Below are 18,261 nucleotides of genomic sequence, written 5' to 3'. Positions count from 1 at the left end.
GATGTTACATCTACTCATTTGTATATGACGAATTATCCTGAGATCACTAGGACAGATCTCCCATAACTGGAATGGCTGGTGTTTTTGATGTGCTGTTCTGATGTGCTCATATTATGTAAAAAATATTGGCATTTATGTTCATCAGAGACACTGGTCTATAGTGATTTTTGTTGTTGTGTTTTTGTCTGGTTTTTAATATTAGGGTTATACTAGCCTCATAAAATGGGTTTGGAAGGCTTCCCAACATTTCAAGCTTTTGGAACAAATAAAAAAGAATTAGTATGATGAATACTATTTCTAAAAGCCTGGTAATTCAGAAATGAAGTAACTGTTCTTAGCTTTCTCTCTACTGGGTATCTTTTTCACTAATGATGCATTTTTATTGTTTGTTTCATGTTTGCTTTTGCTGTTACTGTTTTGAAAGAGGGTCTTGTCTCATACACCCCAGACTAGCCTCAACTGCTGAGGCTGTTCTTGAATTCCTGATCCTGACCTTCATTTCCTCAGTGCTACGATTATATCAGGCTCAATATAGTTAGTTATTATTGTTCTAGCCAATTTTCCTATGTCATCAGTGTTCACTTTCAAAGTCAAGTGTCCAAAATAATGTGTTCTTTTGTTTTACATTTTCCTGCTATTATATAATTTTTCATAAAATTCCCACTGTTATATTTTTTAATAGCTATTAAATGCTTGATTTGAAATTGCATTTATTTGGGAGTTTTCTCTATTTTTTTCTGATTAATCTAGAGGTTTGTCAATATTATTTTAAAAATCTTTTCATCACAGATCACTTTATTTTTTATGTTTACAAGTTTTCATTTATTTCTGTTCTAATTATTACTTCTTTTACTAATTTGTGTTTGGTTTATTCTTGTTTTACTGTACCTACTAGATGCATCATTAAGTTATTTTTTTGAAATTTAACTTTTATTTTGGGCTTAAACTGCCTTCATACATACTGCTTTTAGTACAGCTCTTAGATTCTGGTATGTTATATATCTATTTTTGTTTTTTTTTTTTTTTTTCTTTTAACCTCTGTTTCACTAACCTTTTGTATTTTTAAAGATGTACGTATATGTATGTACATGTGTGTATACATATATGTGTGCAGGTATGCACCAAATGTTTGGAAGCTAAAATGGGTACCCAATTCCTCAAAGCTAGTTACAGGCAGTCGCAAGATGCATAGAATGTTGCATGTGTGTTGGGATCTGAACTTCAGTCCTCATGATTGCCCGGAAAGCACTCTTTCCAGCCCCCAGAGTAATCTCCTCTCCTCCTCTAATACTAATTTTTATTTGAATTATTGAGTTTCTCATTTATGTCAAGACAACTATTGTTCAGCTGTCTGTATTCACTTTAATTCATTAAATTTCATTATGCTATTTGTAGAATTCTTTCTTACCACTTATATTTTTCCCACTTATATTACTTGAGAGCTACTATGCTCAGATGTCACATCACAGTATTGCTTTTCTCACAATTTTTGTGAGCTTACAGTGACATCAATGTATCTGGCTAATCAGGTATCTCTGCCCCTTTATAGGTGGCATTTATTTATATTAAACAGCTTTCTTTGAAAATAGGTCTCCAAGTTCCAGCTTGGTAAATTATGTAGGCTTTGGGTCCAATACCACGGTACAGTCTCTCTATGGTTTCTTTTATGGCAATCAGTGGATTTGGATGTGGCATATGGGCACAGGGTCAAAAATCCTTCTATTCCAAAATGCTACAATCACAGAAGCAGCACTCCAGAGCAGGATGTGAGATACCCAAAAGTATTGGTGGGAACTAACTGTGGCTCCAGAAACATGCAAAATGGGTGTTTTCTGAAAAGTAGTGCCAGCTTCTTAGACCCAACAATGACGCTAATGAACAGAAATCAAATATGGCCATACAAGGAAATAAACAACAAAACTGCAGAAGCAGGGCCTAATGTGGTAGATTTGGATGGGGATTAAGCTGACTACTGTCTTTGACAGACTATGGCAGGCAGGAACCTGACCTTCAGGAAGAAAAGTGAAATAGGGTCACTGTACCAAGATGTGTATGGACATTCAATGTTGCAAACATTTTCTGGTGAATGGTTGTGTCTGTGAATTAGACACCTCTGTAAATAATCACTGTGTCAAACAAGCAAGTGGGATGAATAACAGAAAAAGTAGGCTTTGGTGTGGAGTGGGACAATATAAGGAGCAATTCAAATTCTCTCAGTTTGCAGGAACATAACAAAGGACCGTGGGGCTGAAAAGATGGCTCCATGGGTAAAGAGATGGCTTTCATGGGCAATCCCTGAAAACCTGAGTTCAATCCCTAGGACCATCATGGTACGAGAGCAGCAAAACCCAAAAGCTCTCATCTGCACACACACACACGCTCTGCTGCTTGAACAAACTGGACAAATTAATGACGAATGAATGAATGAATGTTGTTTAAGATTTTTTTAGGAAAGCCTGATTTGGTGAATTCTAAGCCATAGTTATGCTATAGAACCCTGTTTCAAAAGAATAAAATTTTAAAAGTTTGGCAAGATGACTAAGCAGAAGAGAGCTTGCCACCAAGCATGACAGCCTGAGGACATACATACATACATACACACACACACACACACACACGCACATACACACACACATATGCTCCCTCAATTTAAAACATATTTAATAGGAGTGTTAACTTATAAGCATATGCATTTATTATAGATATAGTGATTGCTAACTTGGACATTTACCCAAAAAAGGTGAAATACAGAATCACAAATACAAATTCACAACAGGGCTATCACAGTAGCCCAAACTAAAGGTAGCCAAATTGCTAGACTCTAAATTAATCCTGTGTTGAGTGAAGGTACTCCAGGAAATAGACACATTTAGAAATTCTTATAAGCCTTCAAGTGTTTAGACAAGGACTAAAACCAAATATTATGTCAATGAGTGGGAAAAAAATCAATACAGTCAGTTCAGGAAAAATTACCTGTGGATCTGATCTTGTCTACTAGAGCGAACAGGAGCTAAGCCATCTATTTCATCAAAAAATATTATCGAAGGCCTCATCAAATATGCCTATAAAGAGAAAATGAATACTAATTAATTGTCATTTTTGAATTTGACTTAGTATTTTCTTAATAATGAACATAATAAAAGCAAACAATGCAACATGCAGCAGCCATTTAAAAGCACACAGTAAAGCTGAGGAATATAGTTGAATGGTAGGACATTATTATTATTAATGTGTGCAAAACCTGGGTTCAAAACATTTTCCTAATGGGTACAAGGATCTAAAATCAAAACTAAACAAAAGAAACAAAGACATCACAGTACAAAGGAAACTTGATCAGAGTCAGCTAAAAGGTGTCCCACAGCTCACAAGTACTATTTTCAGATATATTTTATCTTTTTATAATAATAAAAATTGAACCCAGGGTCTTACTGTGTAGCCCTGACTGGCCTGAAACTTCCGGTGTAAACCAGGATGACCTCAAAGTTAGAGATCTACCTGCCTTTGTCTCCCATGTGCTGACTGGGGTTAAAGGCATGAGCCACTAGGTCTGCTCTACACTAATAAGGTTTAGTGATATCTGAACTGTTTCATCAACTATACATCTATGTCACGTTTGCGTGTAAAGGAAATTTAGTTTTAAGATTTCCATTTCTATAACCCAAGCGTGTCTGGATTTCACCATAAAGACCAAGCTGGCCCCAGGATCTCCTGGAATTAGATGTTTTAGACAGCAATCCTGACTTACAAAGGATTTCATATATATCAACACAGAAATGCATGGCTAATAAATTCTTAACTATATTTTTATTCACGTATATTATTGATATATAATAAAATATAAAATAAATTGCCAACTATGACATGCTTCCTTTGCTAAATCCAGCAAGCACATAAAAACTTTTATTAGGACTAATTTTTTAAGTGCAGGAAAACTGGGATTTGCTTGTTGTTTGAGACAAGTTCTCACTCTCTAGCTCAGATCAGCTTGAAACTCACAGCAAGCCTCCTATCTTACTCTGCCACGTGCTAGGATTACAAATACATGTCCCCAGGCTTAGGTCCCCGTGATCCTCTCACTTCAGGATCAGGAGTGGATCCCCTTTACTCTTCTGATATTTGTTGTGATTCCAGGGATTGAACTCAGCCCATATACACACAGTGATAAAATATCTGGGACAATTGCATACTACCATGTTCTGTTTGGGAAAATAATATTTTTAAAGTACCTGTTACATTTAGCCTACTTATTTATTTCATTCTGCCTTTTCAAAGCATTCACTTGTTTCTGAATTCCACAAATCCAGTGTTTATACTCTGGTGTGGTCTGGGTATGTATACCTGAAACATTCCTTTCTTACATTTCTGAAACTTTAGGGTAGCACCTAGATTAAAGATGGTAGAATGTTCAGGAGGTGGTGTCACTTCAGGTCAGTGAAGACACATCTTGAAGGAAACTGCGGGACCCTGGCCTGCTAACATTTCACCTTTCCTTCCTGGCTAATGAACTCAGGTACTAAAAGTTCTATTCGGACATTTGCTCCAACGTTTTGTACTTTCTTACCGCGGAACCAATCAAGGACTAAGACCAGAAACATGAGAGAAGATGGTACTCATTCTCCTAAGAAACTGTCCCAGATACTTACTATGTGACAGAAAAGCATCTACAATACCACGAGAACAATAAATAACAGACAGGTTTATAAGATTCCTCCCACAAATATTTAACATTTTCTGTGTATACCATTTCCTCAGTAACAATGCAATCTAAGATTACCTTACATTCCAGGTTTCCAGTGAAACCTAACAGTCAACCACAATAGGTGTCTGATAAATCATCATAAATATTCAAAAGTACTAGAAAATTGACTTAAATGTAAGAAGTTTTCCACATCTACAAGTTCTGTACAGTTCATGCATGTTTCAATCAACTGCAGATATAAATTTTTTAATCCTGGATCTGAACCAAACATGTACAAAGATTTCTTTTCCTTGTCATTACTTCTAAAGTAACAAATGTGTCCAACTCATGACCCATGTGCCATTTATGTATGAACACAGACCAAAGTAAGATTAGAAATATACTTAAAACATTATGTAATATTTTTGTATATGACTTTTTTTAATTCAATTGTATGGCTCTGGAGTGTGAACTTAAAACAGAAAACAGTATGTTGTTGCCAAAACTGTTTACATAGTCCATATATTACATGAGATATTAAAAGAAATGTAGAGATGCTGTTAAGCACACATAAAGATGTATATAAGCTACATTTAAATCCTTTATGATTATATTTATGAGACTTGAACATCTGTAGATTTTAAAATCCTAGGGACTGCTGGAATCAATTTCCCGCAGATAACAGAGGATTCTAAGTATACCTTTAAGGCTTAAAATTACTAATCCTGAATTTCACACTTTAATTGGAATATATATCTCCTCCTAACTGTATTTGCTGACAAAATATAATATTCTCTTTTTAAGATTTATTTTATATAAGTACACTGTAGCTGTCTTCAGACACACCAGAAGAGGGCATTAGATCCCATTACAGATGGTTGTGAGCCACCATGTGGTTGCTGGGAATTGAACTCAGGACCTCTGGAAGAGGTTCTTAACCACTGAGTCATGTCTCCAAAAATATTCTTTAAAAAAAAGCACGTGAATTAGTTAGTTTCCTTACCTGATCAAAGAGAAGCCTAAGTTGCCTTTCCGACTCCCCGACCCACTTGCTCAAGCAGTCTGCTCCTTTTCTCATGAAAAAGGCTACCTTTTTGTCTCCTTGACTGCATTCATTAGCTAATGCTCTGGCAACCAAGGTTTTGCCTGTGCCAGGAGGACCATAAAACAAACAGCCCCTAGAAGGAATTAAAGAAAACAGTCAATGTCATCACCAATTACCAAGTTAAGATATCCCTCTCCCACATAGAACTCTGGATGACTATATAGTAATTAAGCACTGATAAAGCACTTTTTAGTGTATCTGCAAATTTTTCAATTTGCTGAGTCCTTGAAGGACCAAACTCCTACAATCAAGAAAGGTTAAAAGTATAGGATGATTCTGAGAGGCCTGGAATTCAACAGTTCCATAAAGAATCCCATCTTGTGCCTAAAACTGACTCCTAAACTCCAAAATAGATAACAAGCCTTTATGCTCTGAAGAATAATTTTTAAGAGTCATTGTTAGATCATGCCAAATAAATATAAATGAAAATTTTATAATCAAAGACAAATTAACTGATATTCAATCAATTAAAAATAATAGTACAATAATTAAATCTAATATATGACATACCTTGGAGGTTGAATTTTAAATTTTTCAAAAATTTCTGGATATAAAAGTGGAAAAACTACCATCTCCTTCAAAGCGTGTATGTGATGGCTCAATCCACCTATGCTATCAAACCGCACCTTGGGGAAAGAGGGGAAAGTTTAATATAAAGTAATTTTATTTGTTTTATCATTTTGTCTGTCTATTTTTGAGTCAAAGTCTTACTATATAGCCCTGGTTAGTCTGAAACTCACTGTATAGACCAGGCTGGCTTTAAATTCAGAGATGTGCCTGCCTCTGCCTCCCAAGTACTGTGATTAAAGGCATTTACCACCACACCCAGCCTAGGTTCTATTTTTTTTTTTTTTTTTAATTTATGAGTTCTATGATTCAAAACTACATTCTTTCAAAAGTTTTTCTTTTTCCTTTTTTATTTTTTCCCATTTTTCAAAACATGGCTTCTCTATATAGTCTTGGCTGAAACTCATTCTGTACAAGGATGGCCTTGAACTCAAGAGATCACCTGCCTCTCTCTGCCTTCCCAGTACTGGAACTAAAGGCTTGCACCTCCAAACCCCTAGCCCTTTAGAAAATCATGAACATGCATGCAAGTAAGTTTGACAACCTACAAATAAGTACAGAAAATAAAGTCAAAGGTAAAATTCAACTGAGGTAACTAAAGCTATTTTTCTATAATTCAAGTAACTCAGAAATAAGATAAATACCGAACCTAAAACATTAATTAATCTATAGAAGATGCTGCATTTATACACTAATACTTCATATGCCTGTCACTGTCTCATAGATCTTATGCATCCTCAGCTGGGGCAATACTGTCTCCTCCCAAAACAAAACTTAGTTCAGATAGAACAAGAAAACCTTAGTTACCAAAGTGGCTCTCCAAACCACAAATTAATCAAACAAAAACTTACTTCACAGTATTTAATTCTTCTACTAGGAAAAAGACTTAATTTTTCTCCATAGGGAACAATAATGCACATATTGGAAAGCACTGTATAGATCAAGAGTGACAGAGACTGTCCCTCTCACTCATAGCAATTACACCAATTAAAACACTTTGTAAAAAGATGACAAAAACCTGTGCAGAATGTTAATGAATATTGCCTACTGGATGGACGCTGGTAGAGCCTTCCCTACTAGTCATCCTACCAAGGAACTTGGAAGTGTTTTATGAATTATTTTTCCTTAAAAACTCATTAGCAACAACACAGCCAGAATAAAACACATAAAGCCCAAGTGCTATTATGAAATCAGGTACTTACAACAACAAAACATTGGCTCCTGTGGTATATGGAACCGTAAAGCATTTCCTATCTACTATATATTCCTTTGTTTTTGTTTGGTTGGCTTGGTTTGGTTTTTTTTTTTTTTTTTTTTTTTTTTTCAAGACATAGTTTCTCTGTGTAGCCCTGGCTGTTCTGGAACTCAACTCTGTAGAGCAGGCTGGCCTTAAACTCAGAGATCCGCTTGCCTCTGCTTCCCAAGTGCTAGGATCAAAGGCATGTACCACCTCACCTGGCATCTGCTATATATTCTAATTACAGAAACAGGAAAAGACTTTACTAAGTGGCCCAGGTTTTACATAAAAGTGTCAATACTGGTCATACCTAAATTTCTACTTTTAGATGGATTGTTTTAGAAATAAGGAAAATCTTAAGAACATAACAAAAAAGCTACTCTGTAAAAACATTTACAAACTTACTGATTTATCAATGTTCATTGGATCAACATCAGCCAAACTTGCACCCACTTTCACCCGTTCTCGGAGAATGCCACTGGCTAAATCTTCTGCTCTGAAGTTCATAGGCAAACATCTGAAATGTGTAAGACATGAAGATAAAGGCATTAAAACACTTAGGGAACCAGTGACACTGGATCCCTGGGATCCACATAGTGGGAAGCAAGCGTCAGCTCCCACAGTTGTCCACTGACCTTCACGCGTGAACATGATGGCATACAAACACAAATGTTAATGTTTTTAATTTCACACTTTAATGTCAATGTAAGTTAGTCTTTAACATCGACCCTGCACCTCACCTCGGCAGCACAGTGGAGCTAAACCTGGCAGAGGGGCACAAGTGACCCAGCCCTAAGGGCAAGAGCAAGTGAGAGCTAGTCCTGCCACACACTAGCTGTAGCTCCCAAGAGAGCAGGCCCTGCACCTCACAGGGTGACACAGTGGAGCTGGCCCTGACGGCAAAGGCATAGGTGAGGCTGCCCTGAGGAAAGAGTGAGCCCCAAGCCTGGACTAGGCCGCACAGTGAAGCTGGCTCAAAAGGGTGCAGGGGAGTGGACCTCAAGGGCTTGAGACTAGGACGCTGTGCAAGTGAAGATGTGTGAACAGAGGGGTACTCTGTGGGTCACAGTGCAACACACTACAGCATCCATGACAAGATGTTTTCTATGCTTTGTTTTGTTTGATGTGTTGAAGGGAAGTTACAAGGGTGGAGAGGCACATCCCATACAGATGAGTAGGATGGGGTACATGATGAGAAACTCACAAGAATCAATAGTTTTTAAAAAATATTTAAATATTCTTTAACATGCTTTTCATCATTCTGCTTTCTCATAACCCAGAAAAACAACAGCAAAAGGTTTCATGTTTTAAATTATTCTTCCTACTTTCTTTTTTTTTAATATTTATTTATTTTATACATGAGTGCATTGTAGCTGTCTTCAGACACACCAGAAGAGGACATTAGATCTCATTACAGATGGTTGTGAGCCACCATGTGGTTGCTGGGAATTGAACTCAGGACCTCTGGAAGAGCAATCAGTGCTCTTAACCACTGAGCCATCTCTCCAGCACTTTCTTCCTACTTTCAAGTGACCAAAATCAGTAATTCACCAGATAAAGCAAACATGAGAATTATTCTATTTTCTCACAGTTTATCTCCCAATAAGAAAAGATAGGAGCTTTTGTTATGATATGAATAGTAGGACCTTAAGAAGGTGAAGCCCCAGTCAAAGGGACTCTGGTCACAGGGAACACAGCACAAGAAGAGAGTAATGCCTCACATGAAACCTGTGCCAGTTTCCATGTCCTACTTCAAGCAAGACAGCCTTTTGACCATGTGTTCCTGCCACAATGACATCTGCTTGAATGTGATGTGGCTATAGGGGCCTATGCCAGAGAAAATATGTTGTATGCACTTAGCCTCCAAAACTACATGTGAAATAAGATCCTTTAAAAAAATTAACCTAGCCTCCAGTGTGCCATTATAGCACAAGAATACAGTTTAGTACAGGTAAAGATCACAATATGGGATAGCCTAAAAAGTATGTAATTTCTATGATAACTCCAACTTCACAAACATTTCTGAATCCTAATTTACCTTTTAAAAACATATCAAAATAAGTGATGGTGGCATATGATTAAACCAAGCACTCGAGGCAGAGGCAGGTAGATCTCTGAGTTCAAGGCCAGCCTGATCTACAGAGTGAGTTCCAAGAGAGCCAAGGCTGCACAAAGAAAAGAAACCCTGTCTTTAAAAAATTTTTGCTAAAGTAGGTAATCAGAACCTGGAAATACAGCTTACTGTACCTACTCACATCTGTGAGGCTGTTTGGGATCCTAGAACCATCATTATATATTCTCACCCTCTCCCTCTCTCTCTGTCTCTCTCCTGCTCCCTCTCCTCTTCCCCTCACTCCCTCTCAGAATAGAAGATCAAATTGAACAGCCCTTAAATACTTGTATTTAAACTTAGATTTTAAATGATTACAGTGGCACGCATGTCTAGGGTGAGCTGTTCAAGAATCTTAGAGGAGGACCGTTTGACCCCAGCCTGAGAAGTACTATGAAGCACCTGACGCAAAACAGACTTATATTCTTCTCTTACATCTTCTCTCCATCATCTAGAAAATTTTAGTACATAATTTATAATAAATAGGTGATACATAAAAATATGTAAAATATGTAAATATGGTATTTGGGACTATCAATTTCTAATTATAAAAAAATACATACTTATTTTATCAGTGCTATGTTGTGGTTTGTTTATAATTTTGCCTTGAACATACTAATTTAAGGGACCTATCTTATAAGAATCTCCAAGTGGCACTACCTCAAACTCAAAAAAATATTTAAAGTACCCAGGCGAAAGAAATCGCACTGGCTGCTCTTGCACCCACATGACAGCTCACAATCATCCATAATTCCAGTACCAGGGATCTAATGCCCTCTTCTGTCCTCCAAGGAGTGGGTTGATACATGATTGGACAGTGGAGCGGTAGGCAGGAAAAAGGCTAGGAAATTCGAAGAGGAGGAGAGGAGGAGGGATTCCGGGAGGAATGGAGATGGAGGCAGATGTGTATGTTTCTTTCAGCACATCTCTACCTTAATAAAGTTGTGTTATTATTTCTAAGGGTTTCTATGGATCTTTTTATCTCATATAGAAGGGCAGTTTGTATCTTTGTCCATTGGTTGTAAGCTTATTGTGTAGAGGGTTTGTGGATTGGGAACTTAATATATAAACCTGCTTGTTAAGTTACCAGACTGTGGAGTCATGTATGTACCAGGTGGTGGAAGAAAGGAATAAGTCAGGGCAGTCATATCCACCCAAGACAGAAGCAGCAGGGGCACTAGGGTGAACCACAACAGAGTTCATGGAGGCAGCATGGAGCACCAAGCTGAGTGAGATCACATGGTGTGTGCTTGGCTCCATATTAGAGCAGCATCCTCAGAGTGAGACCACGGGGGCCTTTTTAATATTTACCACAACACCAAGGTCCCTAGGTATGCACATGGTACACATACATATATATAAACATATATAAAATAAAATCTAATAAACAAGGACTATCAAGATGCCTCAAGAGGTAAAGGGATTTGTCACCAAGCCTGAGGACCTGAGTTCATGAGTGCACATGTCGGAAGGAGAAAACTAACACCAAAACTAGCTGAGCAAGCAAACACACACACACACACACACACACACACAATGTAAAAATTTTAAAATATTAGCATTAACAAAATTCCATTATAGATAAGAAACATATCTTAAGAGAAAACTGTTTTTTCTCTTCTATCATACAAGTATCACCAAAAAGCTTATTAACCTGTTTCTTGCTCTTGCCATGCTTTTTGATTTCCTTCTTTCGAAGCGTTCTTCATCAGAAGAAGTTGTATCACTACTATGAATGGCATGCTTCTTCCTCCTATTGGAAAAGGAAACACACAAACCATTATGGTGCCCCATAGCTCTCTACTTGGGGTCTTCTGTGTCACTTGTGCTGTGTCCTCCTTGCTTTGGTGGTGCTGCTCTTAACCCAAGGCGTCCATATCCGCTGCTCCTCCTCCACTACTGAGCTAAGACCTGGCTAGCGATAGCTTCATAAAACAGATTCTTGTCCTATCTATGATTAGCTCTGGAGAAAAATCCATTTATTCACATTGTCTTCATGCAGTTTACATCTAAGAAATAAAGGGTAAGTTCCACAAAGAAGAATAAAAACAAGAACAGAACACGTGTATCTTTTCAAATACAGTAGTTTAGAAGTTAGTCAAGAACAAGTTTACATCTGTCATTGTTATAAAATAACAAGACATTTGTTGTTTTATTATTCCTCCTTTCCCAAATTATCATAAATAGTTCAATCATTTTAAAAAGTAAATATACATCTTTACAGGAAAATGAAGACTTTGACTTCCCAATAATGACTTTTCAACCCTGTATAAAGTCTTACCAAATGCTTGAAATATCCTTTTTAAAGATTTTATTTATATAAGCATACTGTAGCTGTCTTTAGACACACCAGAATCAATTACAGATGGTTATGAACCACCATGTGGTTGCTGGGAACTGAACTGAGGACCTCTGGATGAGCAGTCAGTGCTCTTAGCTTCTGAGTCATCTCTCCAGCCCACGTAAAATATTTTTAATAAAAAAGAAAATAAACTTAGCTAGGCTTGATGATGTGTCTGCAGTCCAAGGTATTTGGGAAGAGCATGAGGTAAGAGGATCTCCTACAGCATAGTAAGATCCTATCTCAAAAAAAAGTAATAGAGGAGCTGAAGAGATGACTCAGCAGTCAGGAGTGCTGGCTGCTCTTATAGAGGGCCCGGGGTTCAGTTCCCAGTAATCACATGCTGACTCACAGCTGTCTGCAACGCCAGTTCTAGAGGATTCAATGCTCTCTTCTGGCCTCCAGAGGCACCAGGCATTAAGTAGTGCACAGACATTCGTGCAGGAAAAATACCCATACGTAACATGATAAAAGAATAATTATCCAAAATAAATAAAATAAAATAAAATAAGATCATTCAAAAAAATAATAGTGTTAAATTATTACATAATTTGCCAGGCATGGTAGTACACAACTTTACCCCAGCATTTGGAAGGCAAATGTAGGCAGATCTCTAAGTTCAAGGCCAGTCTGTCGGCATAGCAAGCTCCAGGACAGCAAGGACTACATAATAAGGTCTCAAACAACAACAACAAATTATTACATAACTGGTCTAGAAACTACAATAATTTTAAAAGCTTATAACACTGTATCCCTTCAACATATCCTAACAGAATTTATCACCAAATTAAATTCTTTATTCTTTAGAATTGTATACTTCAAGACACAGGCACAGCAATAACTTTCTAAATTAAGATTTCAATTGCAATAGCTCAAGAAATAGTAAAAAGAACTAACAAATAAAACTGAATCAGATTTAAGCTGGGTATAGTGGCGTATGCCTAGAAATCCCAGCACAGAGGGGATGGATAGAACTGTGGTTCTAACCCAGCCTAGGCTTTATAGCAAGATTCTGTTTCAAATAAATAAATAAATAAGTTTTTCTATATCACAAATAAAACAACTATCAGAGTAAAGAGAAGTCTAGAGAAAGAAAAAAAATCTTTGCCAGTGATTTATCAAATAGGGGATTGCTATCCAGAATATGTAAAAATTCTTAAAATAAGCAAAAAGGCTATATAACAGTCCAACATATACATAGGCACTATGGAAAGAGAAGCAAAATGGTCACCACAAATTCAAAGCCAAACTAATATAGCAAGGAATTGTCTTCAAAAATTAATAAAATGACACATTTCTACATTTCTAAACATCAATATCTGCTTGTTGTGCTTTGTTTTGTTTTTAAAAGTATAAAAAGGGGGGAAATGCATTAAGACCTAGTGCCCAGCTCTGGTAGGCAGTGAGCATCTTTATTCCCAGCTACTAAGGAGCAGAGGCACAAGAATCACTTGCGAGAGGAGCTTCTGGAAAGCCTGGACAACAAAAGAAAACCAGTTCTCTAAAGGAAATAAACGTTATTCAATGTCTCAAGGAAGGACACCATGGGCCGGCCTCCAACTCTTAAGAGACTTTACCTTACCTTTTTGGATGTGAAAGTCAAAATTAATTTAAAAATTAAATGTAAAAATAAAATGTGAACCAAACAAAACACAAAAGTCATGTGTAGGATGATAACTGATCATCACTAATGAGAGGAAGGACAGCAGAAAACCAGGAAGAAAACAAAGAATGAATTAAGTCTATCATTTCTCCATATGCAGCTACCTTTTTCCAAATCAAACAGAACTTACCTGATATGGCTTCTTCTTGCTGGAGACCTGTGAATATCAAACAGCGTATTTTCCCTCTTTTTTTGATGAGCCGGTACTAAAAGAGAAAAAAAAAGACAGAAATAAATAATAAGTCCATGTACTAAAGGAGCATAAACTGCCTCTGTTAACTTTCTATGAGAACCTAGTCATGTATCAACTTCCACACTATTGTCTGGAACTATAACAAAGACATAAATTTTGTATTAGTACTATTTTGCTTCAAATAAACATTTTAAATAGGTATGATCCATTTTTATAAAGCTGTAGTAGGGAAGAAAATAGCATAATAATATCAGTAATAGTTCCCTACAAAAAGATAAATGCTTGAAAGTACCTTCACAAGAGCTAAGAACCCAGGTTAGCACACAGTTATAGCACAATATAAAATATGCATATTAGAAAAGGTAGGAAGAAGAAGTTACATGGCCTGCCTTACACCTCCCCCACTAGAACAATGGGCTAGGTTCCTTGAGGGCAAGACCCTACCCCTCTGTGGTAGTTTTAGTGAGATGTCCCTAATCTGCCTCAGGTATTTGGATTCTTAGTTCCAAGTAGGTAACTGTTTGGGAAGGATTAAGAGCTGAATGAGGCTTTGGGCCTTTATCACAAGCCTTTAATCCCAGCACCAGAGAGACAAGGACGGGCAGATCTCAGTAATTTAGAAGCCAGCCTGGTCTACAGGGTGAGTTACAGGACAGTCAAACCCACAGAAAACCCTTGTCTCAAAAAAACAAAATGGAGAAGAGAGAGTGAGTGAGAGAGGGGGTGTCAGTGGGGAAGGAAGGGAAAAGGGAGAGACAGACAGAGAGCCTTGTTGGAGGAGATGTCACTGAAGGTAGGAATAAGGTTTCAAAAGTATCTGAATGAAAGAGAAGGCAAATTGTAGTGTTTTAGTATTTCCAAGCTGGGTATGGTGGTGATTTTTGCCTATAATTGTGCCATTTAGAAGACTGGGAGAGGAAGACCCCAAGTCTGAAGCTACCCTAAGCTATCCAGTAAATTTCAGACCAGCCTAGGCAAGAATGAGACTTTCAAAAAATTTAAGAAAAGAGCAAACACTTATAATTCATTTGTATACTTATCTAAAGAGATAAGTATAGATTAGGTACCCAAAGAATAACACAAGGGAGACACAAGTGACAGAGCAGAATCTACAAAGGAATGAGGGAACCTGGGGCATTGATGAGTGTGTAATCTTCACTGTGGTCAAAGCTTCACAGGGTGCAAACAAATTATAAAATTCGCCAAACTGTAAACTACAAATACATACTTTGGACTTTATTTCAGCTAACAATTCAAAAATTGAAAAACAAACATCAGAAAAACGATTCCCAACCTTTCTTCTGCCATAACACATCAGTGGGAGAGCTGAGACACAAACTACAACATACAAGCAAATTTATACACACAGAAACAAGACGGAAAGAACAAGTAATCACACTATGTATGCCCAGTGCTGTCATTGCCACCATAACTACCACAGCATGTGGTCACACAACTATGTAGAAAAAGACACACAGGGCTTTCAAGAGGTTACATTATTTTAAATTCAGTACTGTTTGTTTGTTTGTTGGTTGGTTGGTTGGTTGGTTGGTTTTGTTTGGGGGGGGAGGTATTTTATCGGAAAAGATATCTTGCCAAAGATAAAGGCCTGGGCTTAAGTATTTTAACTTCAGCCTCCTAAACAGCAAAGAACACAGGACTATACCACTAAACTCAGAAGGAAAAAAAATGAAATGCTTTTGTCTCAGAAGTGGTAAAGCTACCCAGTTACAGAAGACAAAAGAAATTGTTAGTCACCTACCTATTGGCGGTGCTTGGTATCGATCCACTGTTTTTCTTTGTCTCAAATTATATGGTCTATCATTTTCTTCTCCTTCTGCCTCTTCAACTTCTATGTCTCCATCCTCCTCTTGAGATTCTAGTTTCCATATGAAAAGAAAGAAGCATTTTAATCCACAGCTGTGGTCCCATCTCAATAGAGTATTTACTTCCATCTATTATTCTTTCTACACAATGACATTTTTAAATGTTAGCAATTTATAATACAGTATAAACTAGTATAACCAAAAATAAGCCCAGGTAAATATAAAAACAAAGAGTTCTTCCTACCAATAATCAATACACTTGTGAAAAAATTAAACCACTGTGAGCCAGGTATGGTGATGCACACCTTTCATCCCAGCACTCAAAAGGCAGAGACAAGCAGATCTCTGTGAGTTAGAGGATAGCCTGGTCTACAAGGCTAGTTCCAGGCCAGCTAAGGCTACACAAAGTAGCCATGTCTCAGGGGGGAAAAAAGATCATCTTGGAAAGTAATCTATATTTTCAATATACCACATCTCCTGAAATCCATTCTATGATGATCATTGTGTAGAGAATTAAACCCTATGGGTTTATTGATCACAAGTTCATAAACTGACAGGGCCAATGTGCTCTCTTTATGTCCCTAGTTCCAGCTCTACAGGTTTATCCGTGTTTAGTTCAGAACTAGACAGATGTCAGGCAAAGACACTGCAACTCCTTCCACTACTATTAGTACTTCTGTTTTTCTCTATATACTCCTCAATCTATAACAAAAATTAAAATCTGAATAATCAAAGACTTGGAGACTTTAGTTAGAAGATTAACAAGTAAAACAAGAGGGCTACCCACCAGGCAGGCTAGCGCAGCCAAGGCTGACCCACCAGAGACAAGTTAAGGACTACCAATAGCGACTATTTTGCCAGCTAAAGGAAATAAAAATTCAGAAACTAGCTGAATTTAAATTACTTTAGATTATACAGTATAGATGTAAAAGGAAACAAACAAACAAAAACAAAAGCAAAGCAACCCTACTCTAACTATATAGTTATTAGATTCTTCTTCCCTCTCAGGCTTCCTAGTATTTCCATCACAAGATGCTAAACAGACCTTCTTCCTCGCCCTCAGTAGAAACTTCATGATGATTCTGTATCCCATAACTATTTCTTCTCAGTGATTTTCTTCGTCTTTTTACCCTTGAATACATATCCATATTTTCCTTTAAAAAAAAAGAAATTTGTCAAATATTAACATAGCATTTATTCTCTGCCATAAATAAGTCAATAAATTAACCATGCTTGCTCAATATAAGTTACTATACATCTACTTGCAAGTCACAAATTCATGAAAAGAGTGTCCTAAAATCAGTAAGTATGAAGGAGAAAAGGGATATGTGCTATGGCCTAGCTCAGAGTCAGTGTTTAACATACATAAGACTTAAGTTCAAGCCCATAAAGCTATTTTCCCTTTAGAAGGAGGAAGGGGTAAAAAAAGTTTAAAAAAAAAAAAAGAAAGAAAAGAAAAAAGAAAAGTCGAGGAGAAGAAAAAGTTGGGGTGAGGGGTCTCAAGAGGAAGCAGACAGTAAAATCCTAAACAAAACATAGAATGAAGAGGAATAAACAGTTGTTAATTTTAAAATATATGACATTGGGGAGCATGAGAGATGGCTTAGCAGTAAGAGCACTGGCTGCTTTTCCAGAGGGCCCAGGTTCAATTTCCAGCATCCACTTAACAGCTCAGAACTATCTATATGTCCAGTTCCAGGGGATCCACACGTGCCAGCAAAACAACAATGCACATAAAATAAATAAATGAATCAATAAAACTGCTGCTGGACTGGGAATGTAGCTCAGTTGGAAGAGTGTTTGCCTCCCATACACAATGTCTGGGGTTCCAACGCAGCACTCCATGAGCCAGGCATGAGGCCACATGCCTGGAAGTGGGAGATCAGAAGTTCAAGGCCATTTTGGTCTACATAACAAGAAAAAAGTGGGAAGGGGATGGAAAAGGGAGGAGATCTGCTATTCGTCCAGTTTCTGGACTCCTAACTCTTTGCAAGTAAAAAGAAAGATATTTCTCTTCCATACAAGTTTGCTTCCCAGCACCCACATCCGGAGGTTCACAACCAACTGTGATGCCAGCTCTAGAGGATCCAATGCCCTCTTCTGGCTTCTATGAGCATTCACACACGAGGCAGACACTCACACAGACATACATGAATAAAACTAAGGAAAAATACTTGTAAAAATTTCCATAGCTAATATACTCACAAATTCTGTATCTGTCCACATTCGAAGCCGCTCTACTTCGCCTGATCGACGATTTCGTCGGATATTAATATTATCCATTTCTTGTAATACAGCTTCAGCAGTACTATAGTCATGTAATAAAAAGAATTTAGACAATGATGGGAACACATTCCATATTATCAACATTAAAGGGCTCATCAAACAAGTTTTAAATTCTCTTGATATGCAACTATAATATCTCAATTGAATAACTTTCATAACCAGAATTTACCAAAACACAATACCCAATTATAAAGATGGCCAGCTGTGGCAGAGCACACCTTCAATCCCAGGTAGATTTCTGTGAGTTCAAGACCA

The 18,261-nt window shown here is 37.2% G+C and overlaps 1 protein-coding gene across 1 annotated transcript in view; it reads right to left on the bottom strand.

The window, feature by feature from the left end:
- Positions 1-18,261, bottom strand: part of ATAD2B (ATPase family AAA domain containing 2B) — a 115,859-nt gene that overhangs the window by 76,567 nt on the left and 21,031 nt on the right. Inside the window, exons 5-13 of the mRNA XM_080927180.1 lie at positions 17,926-18,028; positions 16,766-16,874; positions 15,657-15,773; positions 13,832-13,907; positions 11,352-11,450; positions 7,993-8,104; positions 6,294-6,409; positions 5,682-5,856; positions 2,974-3,062 (exon numbers count right to left, since the gene is read on the bottom strand). Of these exons, the coding sequence (XP_080783306.1) occupies positions 2,974-3,062; positions 5,682-5,856; positions 6,294-6,409; positions 7,993-8,104; positions 11,352-11,450; positions 13,832-13,907; positions 15,657-15,773; positions 16,766-16,874; positions 17,926-18,028 (996 nt within the window). The remainder of the gene's footprint in view (positions 1-2,973; positions 3,063-5,681; positions 5,857-6,293; positions 6,410-7,992; positions 8,105-11,351; positions 11,451-13,831; positions 13,908-15,656; positions 15,774-16,765; positions 16,875-17,925; positions 18,029-18,261) is intronic.

Source organism: Micromys minutus, assembly GCF_963924665.1.
Source record: "Micromys minutus genome assembly, chromosome: 1".
Lineage (NCBI taxonomy): Eukaryota > Metazoa > Chordata > Mammalia > Rodentia > Muridae > Micromys > Micromys minutus.
Note: the sequence above shows the minus strand (reverse complement) of the source record. Positions and strands in the feature narration are given on the sequence as shown.